Source organism: Bos indicus x Bos taurus, chromosome 26, assembly GCF_003369695.1.
Source record: "Bos indicus x Bos taurus breed Angus x Brahman F1 hybrid chromosome 26, Bos_hybrid_MaternalHap_v2.0, whole genome shotgun sequence".
NCBI lineage: Eukaryota > Metazoa > Chordata > Mammalia > Artiodactyla > Bovidae > Bos > Bos indicus x Bos taurus.
The window spans coordinates 44,197,255-44,209,286 of record NC_040101.1 but is presented as its reverse complement, the minus strand read 5'-3'; the positions used below and the strand labels follow the sequence as shown (position 1 = coordinate 44,209,286).

At 38.3% G+C, this 12,032-nt stretch overlaps 1 protein-coding gene across 3 annotated transcripts in view; it reads right to left on the bottom strand.

Annotated features, from left to right (window-relative positions):
• PRKG1 (protein kinase cGMP-dependent 1) overlaps nucleotides 1–12,032 on the bottom strand; it is a 1,417,535-nt gene that overhangs the window by 229,545 nt on the left and 1,175,958 nt on the right. For all 3 annotated transcript variants that reach the window (XM_027529231.1, XM_027529230.1, XM_027529232.1), the window contains one exon: nucleotides 10,095–10,189. In XM_027529231.1, coding sequence (XP_027385032.1) covers nucleotides 10,095–10,189 — 95 coding nt within the window. The remainder of the gene's footprint in view (nucleotides 1–10,094; nucleotides 10,190–12,032) is intronic.

The window sequence follows — 12,032 nt, the reverse complement described above, 5'->3', positions numbered from 1 at the left end:
TTAATATCTGTTTTTGAAGAGATTTTCAAGTTTATATTATACTTTCTTATCTAATGGCACCTGAAGGAAATTATCTGTCTGAATGACCTGTTGGAGAATAACAATGAGGGACGAATTGTTTTGTAAGAGCTCAATTTCCACCACTGAAATGACCTTATATTTAAGACAACAGGGATAAAGAAAACATTTTATGGAAAAGTACTAAAACTCTATGATGTTTCCCCAATCATACACAAAAATCTTGGGTTACTGATCAGTTACTGATAATTATAAAATCTAAATCAACGACTAATGATATATTTGTATCCACAGTGCACACTAAAGCATTTACAAGATTATCAAGTAAATTTAAACAACAAAACTGTTTTCTAGCACTAATTTTATATTCCAGGTGAAGCTATTCTTTGGAAAAGTCCAGACAGCATGTGTTCAAATTGTGTTGATGCAATTAAATCCATTTGTGTGTGTGTGTGTGTGTGTGTGTGTGTGTGTGTGTGTGTGCGCATAGACTAGGCCAAAGGTGTTCCCATACTACTATCTGTAATTTAAGATGTGTATGTGAGGAGGGAGTTGTGTATATGTGGAGGTGGGGGGAGGCAGGAAATCAGGTGTGTAATTATATTTTGTATGTAATAAAGCTTCTTTAAAACCAAGATATGATTACCATAAATCTTCTGATGGGTTCCTTGACATTGAAGTTCAATAAAGTATTGTATCCTGGACATATTTATGTTAAGATATGAGAGAAGATGTTCACATCACGACTCTAAGTGCCTAGAGAACAACAGGTCACTCTGTTGTGTCTGACTCCTTGCAACCCCATGGACTATAGCCTGCCAGGCTCCTCTGTCCATGGAATTCTCCAGGCAAGAATACTGGAGTGGGTAGCTGTTCCCTTTTCCAGGGGATCTTCCCAACCCAGAGATCAAACCCAGGTCTCCCGCATTGTAGGCGGATCTTTTACCATTTGAGCCATCAGGGAAGCCCAAGAATACCAGAGTGGGTAGCCTATCCCTTCTCCAGGGGATCTTCTTGACCCAGGAATCGAACCAGGGTCTTCTGCATTGCAGGTGGATTCTTTACCAGTTGAGCTACCAGGGAAGCCCTAAAGGATTGCTGGCAGCCTCCAGAAGCTAGCAGAGATTCTTCTTGAGAGCTTTCAAAGGACGTAAGTCCATGGTGATGCTGATTTGAATCTCCAGAATTCTTTTAAAAAATAACATATTTTGTCTTAAGATACTGAATTTGTGATAATTATCATGGCCACCCTAGAAACCAATACTGAGAAATTATCATAGAGTATGGAATGGATGAGAGGTGAGCAAGACTGGACACAATGACCAATTAGAAGGACCTACAGTAACCCAGGTGACAGAGCTTTAATCAGAACTAATCAGAAGAGTGGCAGTGAGAATGGCAAGACAAAGGTGATGTTGAGAATTATTTAGAAGGTAGAATCAATAGGATTAGTTGTCCATGATTAGGATATTTAGGAAAGAAGAGAGTCAGAAATAGTTTCCAAATGTTTGGTTTGAGAAACACTTATTGGAATAGAATCACTTGAAAGGAAGAGACTTGGATGGTGGTAGAGAGAAAATGAATTCAGTTTTGTCTCAGTGCCAAAAGAATTGATGCTTTTGAACTGTGGTGTTGGAGAAGACTCTTGAGAGTCCCTTGGACTGCAAGGAGATCCAACCAGTCCATCCTAAAGGAGATCAGTCCTGGGTGTTCATTGGAAGGACTGATGTTGAAGCTGAAACTCCAGTACTTTGGCCACCTCATGCGAAGAGTTGACTCATTGGAAAAGACTCTGATGCTGGGAGGGATTGGGGGCAGGAGGAGAAGGGGACAATAGAGGATGAGATGGCTGGATGGCATCACCAACTCGATGGACATGGGTTTGGGTGGACTCTGGGAGTTGGTGATGGACAGGGAGGCCTGGCCAGCTGCGGTTCATGGGGTTGCAAAGAGGCAGACACGACTGAGCGACTGAACTGGATTGAGCATCTAAAGTAAATAAGAGATGTCTAAGTAGATGTGCCCATAGACATGTCTAATTCCAAGTCTATTGTGGGTTCAGAGTTCAGGAAAAAGCTTGGGGATGGAGATATAACAAGAATGATATGACACTTTGGGATTCTCCCACAGTATCATTGAGCATGCTCTCTAATTTCCTGTTTAATCTGTAAATCCTCAACAATGAAGAAAGCTGAGACCAGAGAACTGAGGGAACTAGTTCCTTTGAGGCCACTGCTCTTCCCAGCAAGCCAAACTCAGATATCCCTCCTTGTTTCATCTTATGGATGAAGGAGTGGTACTAAGAAAGCAATTCTGGCTCCTCCCAATCAGTTGTGCTGAATGCAGCTGGCCCTAAGTACTGATAGTTTTTTAGCTTTGGACCATTTAGCCACAAATCCAGGACAACAGGAAAAAAACCCACTAGACATTCCATTACATTTTTCATAGATAATCCATTATAATCTTCAAAAAGTAATTTTCACTAAATTTTCACATGTTAATCATAATCCTTACCACACAAAAGACAAAGAAGTAAAGAAAAGGAAAACCCTAAAAGTCTCGGGTGCAGGAAATCGAGAGAAGAATCCTCTGGTTAGAGAAATGAGCTGGAACTTTGGCAGAAGAGCTCATGAGGGGCAGGGGAAGGAGTCCTGCTATGACCCAATCAAGACTGCAGCTGAGCTGGAGCCCTATAAAGTCCTGGAATATTTCTTCACACAAAACACAAGTTTTAGATACAACTCTGTGTGTTGTTACAGGTAAGCCTCAAAAAAGGTTTTCCTTGAGAGAAACAGAAACCCAAACCTTGCAACTGAAAAATCTAAATTCTTTCTATTCTATCTTCATGGTACAGGGATAGGATCAGGGAAGGACAGTACTGGGAGAAGATACAAAAGAGGCTTGAATGGTATATTTAGTATTTCATTTCCAAATAAATAAATAATAATCAGATTCAGACACTGCAAAATATTAAAATGTTGTGTCCAAAATTTGTTATAATTTGTATTATTATTTTATTAATTTTTTAAAAAGCAGATTAAGAAATGTTAGATAACTTCTAATACTAATGTCTGTTAAACTGGCTTGGTTTATTCATTTTTAAAAAATTTAATTGTAGGAAAATTACTTTACAATATTGTATTGGCTTCTGCCATACACCTGAACCCACCCCTACCTCCTGAACCCACCCCCACCTCCTGAACCCACCCCCAATCTTCTACCCCATCACACCCCTCTAGGTTGTCCCAGAGCACTGGGCTGAGCTCCCTGTGTCACACAGCAAATTCCCACTTGCTATCTATTTTACATATGATAACATATGTGTTTCCATGCTATTCTCTCAATTTGTCCCACCCGCTCCTTCCCCCACTGTGTCCACAAGTTTGTTCTCTATAAAACAAAACCCTCAGAATGGGAGAAAATAATTGCAAATGAAACAAGAGACAAAGGATTGATTTCCAAATACACAAGCAGCTCATGCATCTCAATACCAAAAATATAAACTACTAAATAAAAAAAAATGGGCAGAAGACCTAAACAGACATTTCTCCAAAGAATACATACAGATGGCCAACAAACACATGAAAAGATGGTCAACATCACTCATTATTAGAGAAATGCAAATCAAAACTGCAATGAGGTATCACCTCGTCCCCCTCAGAATGGCCATCATTACAAAATCTACAAACAATAAATGCTGGAGGTGATGTGGAGAAAAGGTTTATTCTTTTTTGTATTAACAAGGAAGGGCCTGGCATGTGGCCAAGGTGTTCAGAATGATAAACAATAGCTAGGATAGTTCCTGGAGGGAGGAGTCTTGCTGACAGAGGTCTGCTATCAAATATCACCATTTAACAGAGTGGCCCATGGCTGCATTTGGCAGCCAAGGGTCTGTTCCAGTTGAAGAGGCCAAATCTCAAGAGAATCAGAAGCTGTGACCTAAGGAAACTTAGGCACCATCTACTTCAACTGGCTCAGTTTACAAATTCAGACCCAGAGAGATTAACTGGCTTGCTCAGTGAGTGGATGATTCAAAATCTAATGCTTATGCCAATTCTACCAAGTGTTCTAAACTTGAGTCAAGAAGTAGCACAACATTCTTGGGAAGAGCAATGCTGATGATAAAAAGTAACGATGATGGTGGTGGTGATGATGATAGCTAATATTTTTGAGCACTAATCTAAATTCTAAGTACTCACTTTAATGCTTTATAAATATCCACTTAATTATTCCTCGCAACAACCCGCAAAATTAGGCATTATCATCATCTCCACATAAGATCAAAGGAGAACCTCTCAGGGACTCAAAGGACAGAGTGGATCCCAACCAAGGCAGTCTGACATTTGAGCTGGAACTCATAAGCATATGCTGTGCTCAAGACTCAAGTGTTAGGGGAAGGGGCAGGATGAGAGGGATGGGGCAAGTGGGCGATCAATCTTTCTCTCTCAGGTTCAACTAGGGCTTATATATTTCCCATTACTACAGATGAAAAGTGTGTATTTGGCTTAGAATTTGACATCATCTGATGCCAGTGTGAATTCTACATGATTTTAAGTCAGGTAGAGATCCTAAAGCAATGATATGTCAGAGTGTAGAGGGACTGACTTATTGGACTATACTTGAAGTAAATTCCCCTAAACACAATTTTAGTTTTCATGTACATAAAGAAGTACTTCTGAAAAGAGTAAAACATTTTGTCCTCTGGTGTAGAAAAACCATTATCACAGCAAAAAAATAATGCTTAATCCAAGCTACACTTGAATAATTCACTTTATGTTGACCAAAAAAAAGGGAAAGCAATAAGTAAGCCAAATTTTTCTAGAAATGAGATTCTATTGGTTAGTGAATGTCAATAATGTCGACTAAGGATAGCTAGATTTATGACTACTGTTCTCCATCCAAAAAGAAATGAAGCTTGTTAATTCTAGAGAGAGAACTACCGTATAATAGTAGGGTTCTGGAGTTGGGTTACTGAGGTTACATTTCAGCTCTGTCATTCAACTATATACTGTGTGTGTTTAATCAATCTAATATTGCTGTTGCTGCTGCTGAGTTGCCTCATTCGTGTCTGACTCTTTGCGACCTCATAGACTGCAGTCCATCAGGCTTCTCTGTCCATGGGTTTCTCCAGGCAAGAATACTAGAGTGGGTTGCCACGCCCTCCTGCAGGGGATCTTCCCAACGCAGGGACTGAATCCACATCTCTTCTGTCTCCTGCATTGGCAGGCGGGTTCTTCACCACTAGCACCACCTGGGAAGCCCCAATACTAGAATTTGGCACTCTTAAATTTTAAAAGAATGGTCAAGGATTAATTTCAATATTACCAATTTGTCAATACTGATCCTTGGAACATCCTCACTAAAATAAAACAAAAATTCCTAGTACACATAAAATTTATTTGTGAGTAAATGAAAATCTGAAATGCCATGTTACACCAACATAGAGAACGCTAACTATAAAATTTGTCTTCCATGGATAAAAATCATAAGGTTTCCAAAGAAGCACAGGTATTACTCAAAAGGATATATACACAGCTGCTCAAAAGACTTTATATCCTAAAGTTACATAACTTTTTAAGTTATTTGCAGGGAAACAAGTGAAACAAATCAATCTGATTTGTGAAAAGTCAGAATTTCTTGTGTGAAACATTGAAATTCAAAGAAAAGATCAAAAAAGAACACAGACATACAAGGAAAACTAGGTTAGTAACTAGAACATCAAAACATTAAAATGTCAAAAAATAATCAAAACAAGGAAATAACAAGGGTAAAACTAATAGGCTTCCTTCACTGGAATCTAGTTACCGAACTTTAAAGAGGCATATCTGATTGACAGAAGTCACAAAATGGCAACTCACAGGTCAAACCATTTGCAGAAATGTTCTATTTGATAGCAGAGCTATTTTTTAAGTTATAAAATCACATATCTTTTTCAGAATCCATTTTTTATGGTTTTTTCCTTAAAAAGTACAAACAACAACAACAAAAAAACAGCAATGAGCTGGAGCTCAGTAATTGCTCCCCTCATTGTATAAGGGTTTCTAGTTTGCACTGGTTTTACTCACCTTATTTTTATTCCTTTATAATATATTACCAGCCTGTCATCTATAGTCAAGTGAGTTGATAAACTCTTGTTTGTGTTAGTTGCTCAGTCATGTCTGACTCTTTGCCAGACCCATGGACTGTAGCCCACCAGGCTCATCTGTCCACAGAAATCTCCAGGCAAGAATACTGGAGTGGACTGCCATTTACTACACCAGGGAATCTTCCCTGCCCAGGGATCGAACCCGGGTCTCCTGCACTGTGGGCAGATTCTTTACCATCTAAGTCACCAGGGCTGGGACAAAGTGAAAGTGTTAGTTGCATTCGACTCTTTCTGACCCCATGGACTGTAGCCCACCAGGCTTCTCTGTCCATGGAATTCTCCGGGCCAGAATGTTGGAGTGGTAGCTACTCCCTTCTCTAGGGGATCTTCCTGACCCAGGGATCAAACCTGAGTCTCCTGCATAGCAGGCAGATTCTTTACCATCTGGGCCATCAGGGAAGCACCTGGTAGATAAGCCCTTATCCACCATCAAATTAATTCAAGTCATGAAAGTGATCAATTGAAGACAAGTCATGAAAGTGATCAACTTCAGAAAGGATTGCAAGACTGAACATCATTAGGGAGCTTCATTTGTTCACTCACTCATTCGTTCATTCAACAAATATACATTGAGTTGAAAAGTGTCAGATACTGAGCTCAAATAAGAATATAAGCATTTAGGATTTCTTTTCATTAAGAAATTAAGCAGTCTTAAGCAGTCATGAAATTAAAAGACACTTACTCCTTGGAAGGAAAGTTATGACCAACCTAGAGAGCATATTGAAAAGCAAAGACATTACTTTGCCAACAGAGGTCCGTCTAGTCAAGGCTATGGTTTTTCCAGTAGTCATGTATGGATGTGAGAGTTGGACTGTGAAGAAAGCTGAGAGCCGAAGAATTGATGCTTTTGAACTGTGTTGGAGAAGACTCTTGAGAGTCCCTTGGACTGCAAGGAGATCCAAACAGTTCACTGTGAAGGAGATCAGCCCTGGGTGTTCTTTGGAAGGAATGATGCTAAAGCTGAAACTCCAGTACTTTGGCCACCTCATGCGAAGAGTTGACTCATTGGAAAAGACTCTGATGCTGGGAGGGATTAGGGGCAGGAGGAGAAGGGGACGACAGAGGATGAGATGGCTGGATGGCATCACTGACTCGATGGATGTGAGTCTGAGTGAACTCCGGGAGTTGGTGATGGACAGGGAGGCCTGGCGTGTTGCAATTCATGGGGACACAGAGAGTCGGACACGACTGAGCGACTGAACTGAACTGAAAGCAGACATAGATCTGGATGTATACCAACATGTATGTCATAGAGAGAACTGAGGATAAAACAATGGTGAATTTTAGGAAATGAAATGAGAAATTCTAAAAAGTGCTAACAATTTGCTAATAATTGCAGGGATCTCAAAGGATGAGAATTCCAAAGAAGGAGGGGGTGGTCAACAGTGTAAAAGTATGGCTGAGCAGTGAAGTATGGCTGAGTAAAGGAGGATAGAAAAGAAAAATCATTCTAAGATATAAGTAGCACATTCCTGACATTTAAGAGGACATAAGTAGAGAAGGCAGATAAAGCCAGGTTGAGTGGTGAGAAAATGAGAGTAAAGGGCATAAAAAAAGTGTTGAAGATAGACTGGAGGGTAGTTGTAATGGGAAATGATGGAGTCGGGTAATTGAGATGGCCAGTGGAGAGGACTGAATATGTGCAGAGACAGATTTGGCACCAGACAGTTCACAAGAACAATCACACGCTAGAATGAATCCCATCTAGATGGAATCAGTCAGTTCAGTCGCTCAGTCCTGTTTGACCCTTTGCGACCCCATGGACTGCAGCACGCCAGGCTTCCCTGTACATCACCAACTCCCAGAGCTTACTCAGACTCATCTCCATCGAGTCAGAGATGCCATCCAACCATTTCATCCTGTCATCCCCTTCTCTTCCTGCCTTCAATCTTTCCCAGCATCAGGGTCTTTTCCAATGAGTCAGTTCTTCATATCAGATGGCCAAAGTATTGGAGTTTCAGCTTCCACATCACTTCTTCCAATGAATATTCAGGACCGATTTCCTTCAGGATAGACTGGTTGGATCTCCTTGCAGTCCAAGGGACTCCCAAGAGTCTTCTCCAACACCACAATTCAAAAGTATCAATTCTTTGGCACTCAGCTTTCTTTATAGTCCAACTCTCACACCCATACATGACTACTGGAAAAACCATAGCTTTGACTAGATGGACCTTGTTGGCAAAGTAATGTCTCTGCCTTTTAATATGCTGTCTAGATTGGTCATAGGTTTTTTTCCAAGGAGCAAGTATCTTTTAATTTCATGGCTGCAGTTACTATCTGCAGTGATTTTGGAGCCCCCTAAATGGACTACCATTAACTTAAATTTTGATATCAGAGCAAAGTTTGGTAACTTTTCTGTAAACCGTATCCCCAAGTTCACTTCTTGAGACACATTCTGGAAAGGTGTTTTCACTCTAAAACTTTCTTTAGTTTGCACCAAAATTCACTGACAATAAATTAAAAGAGAAAATCTGTCAATAATCAGTTATGTTTATTTTCTGGTGTTTCACTTGTTATCTCAATCAGAAATGATTGAAATGCTTCTATTGCTTTGCCTCTGCTTGAGATGGACATTTTCCACAGAGGCATTTAATCCTGGACCAATGAAATCAGGTAATATTATTCTTGAAAATCCTTTATATATAATAATCAAGAGAAAGCAAGATTAGAGTACAAATGGTATTTTTTTTTTCAGTTTATACTAGGATGAGGATACCTGTTGCCCTCCTTTGTATATTCACATTGAATATGGTATTTCTTTCAACTTTGCCATTGGAAATATCTAATGGCAAGTACCTGTTCATCAAATAGGGCTCAAACGGTCTCAGTAAAGAAAAAACAAAATCAAATGCATTTAATTCTTAATTTTAATAAGGTAATGTGCCCTGAGTAAGATGACTTACCAGGATCTGTTTCAGTTCTGTAGCTGTGAACCGGTAAGAGAGAAAGTAAAACCTGCCAACTGATTGGGGTTTTAAAAATAAAAACTCCTGAATACTTTTTAGCAAAATTTATAATGCAGTCTCTTAAACAAAGGCATAATTTGAAATGGAAGCAAACCTGACTGTTCCAAATATTTTAGAAATTGTCCTATTGCTATCTCTTTAGTCACACCTGTATCTGGAATTTGATACCAAAATAAATGTTTATTGCTTATTAGTTATTCAAGTGGTTGATGTAATTTGAAAAGTCTCATAGATAGGTAGATAAATAGACATTTAATTGAGATGTGCTACTTATTGGGAAACATTGGTAGGTATTTGTCTTCTTGTCATGCATTCTGTGAGATGCATGGTACAAAGTCAACTGGGTTTTTTCAGGTGTATACGGGAAGACATTCCAAATGCTTGCTGTTGAGTTTACAAGTAGAATTTCAGTGACCCTGCAGTCACACCTTTATGAGTCCAGCCTTTCAAGCCCATCCACAGTGAATGTGAATATTCATTACCTTCCCTTGCAACTCCTCCTCTGCCTCCACTACCACAGCCAGAGATGATAACCACCACCCGGAACCCCAGAGGTGAACCGCAGAAGGCTTCACTGCCTTCTGATGTATTGTCTGTACAGTCAGGTTTAGGGATTTCAAAATTCTCAACCAGTCATCTTCCTATATGATTCCAAGTAAAACCGTCATACATAATAGGCTTTGCAGAGACTTCTCCTGATCTTTAAAGTCTTTACAGAGATTACAATTGAGGAGAATTGTTACCAAATCAAATGAAATAAAATAGTTTATTACATAAATTAACCATCAATTCCAAAGCCTACCCAAACAGATTCTAAGTTCAGCTGGAAATGGATAAAATTGGATCATCAAGGGTCTGTGTCTGAGGGTAGAATAAGAACTAAATACCCATTATGCTAGAAGTTCAATATGGAATACATTTATGTAGCCTTCACCCAAAAACTTTGTAACATGTAATCTACTTACCCCTGCAAGGCTTTCTCTCCAAACCAATCTCCTTTTCCTAAGGTTCTAAGAAAGACTGGGTCTTCATTGGGCGAGTCTTCACGAGTGACATTAACCTAGAAACAGAAACAATGAAAGCCTATATGCACTGCATACATACCGGATGATCAAACACCAGTTAATAATGTTCACTTCATTTCTTATCTTTTTAAACTTATTTGTATGAAGAGAAAAAGTACATTATCACTAGAGGGGACAAAGAATAGTATCACAAATTCCCATGCACTCCAAGAAATAACCCCCAAATATTTTGTTATACTTTGAAGCTTTTGTCCAGAAATAATAAATTATTCAGAAATTTGAATTTCACTCAAATCCTCTTCTCTATTCCCATTTCCAACTTTCCATGAAGCAATTACTATGATGAATTTAATGAGTGCTCCTTCAGTCTTTTATCCGTGTTTATATGCATGTGTTTTTAAAATATATGAATGGCATAATACAGTATGGATCATTCTGCAACTTACACTTTTCTCTTAACATTTTAATTTTTCATACCATGCTGCTATATGTATGAATCTAGTTCATTCATTTTAATGTTTCACTGTCTTCTTTCATCCCATATTTATTTATCCGTTGCCTTGCAGATGTACATTTATACTGTCTCAATTTTTTGGCTTTTTTTTAACATACACCTTCACATGTACATCTCAGTTTCTCTAGGATATGCTTATCTCTTTGCTAAGAAGAATCCTTCATTAGGATTCATTCAAAACCTGCATTCAAAGGCCACTTACATTTTCATAAAGACTTCCTGCAGGTCTCTACCTTTCTATCATCCTCATGATCTATGTTTCATTCAGTAAGATTTCTTTTTTGAAGATATAAAAATGACATATATGTCTTTATTTTACCATAATAAACAGTATGCTCATCAAAGAAATGAGTATTTCTTGGCATTCTCTATAATTTATAGTAAGCACTCAATAAAAAACAGTAAATTACATGAACAGAAAAGCTTCATTACTATCATAACAAGATTTCTCTACCCATACAGGACTTGGGAAGCAAATGTATTTGTTGCATGAATGAAGACATAAATGCAGTAAATTGTACTTTTGTGTTAATTCACTTCCCTCTAAAGCTCTTACAAATATTCACAATACTGGCTATGTGTCGTCTAGAAAGGTTAAAATTCACCTTTCTGAAAAATGTAATGAAGTAGAAAAACTAATTTCTTGAGACAATGCCAGACACTTAAACACATTTAAAAATTCAAGTTTTTGAATTTAGAGATTGGATGTCAAAGACCAGAATTTTTATAAGTATTAAGAAGGTCTATGCAAGGTGGAAGGAATTCAATTATTATTCTCCACTGATCCATTTGATTACTCCTCCATAAGGTGTTTCAAAACCATGGGAATGTGGTTTTTAACACTTACCACTAAGCTGTATCAGAGAGATATTCATTTGCATGCTAATGAGGATGTCATGGATGTAAATGGAAATAAACTAGCCTAGTGGTTCTCAAACTTCTATGTGTGTGTATCTGTGTGTGTTGGAGGGTGGTGGTCTTGTTTAAAATAAAGGTTACCGAACTCACTTGACTCTTATTCCTGAGGTTCTGAATGAATGGGTTTTGTAAATCTGCATTTCAAAAGGTTACTGTTTGACAAACATTGATATATTGCTTCATTTCTGAATCTGTTTGCTCTTCACAATGAAACAACTCAGAAAAATTATTTCTGTCAATCCTCCTGGCTGTAAAAATAAGTCATGAACTAAGGTGTAATATAAGTTAAGCTCATTAATTCAAATTAGATATAAGAATACCTATAACTGTATATTAACATTTGGGTAACACAAACGATTATAAATTCAAATTGGCAGACTTATGCAAGCCATGGAGACATTTCAGTGAGTTTTGAAATGTTCTTTAAAAACATGTTAACTGAGGAT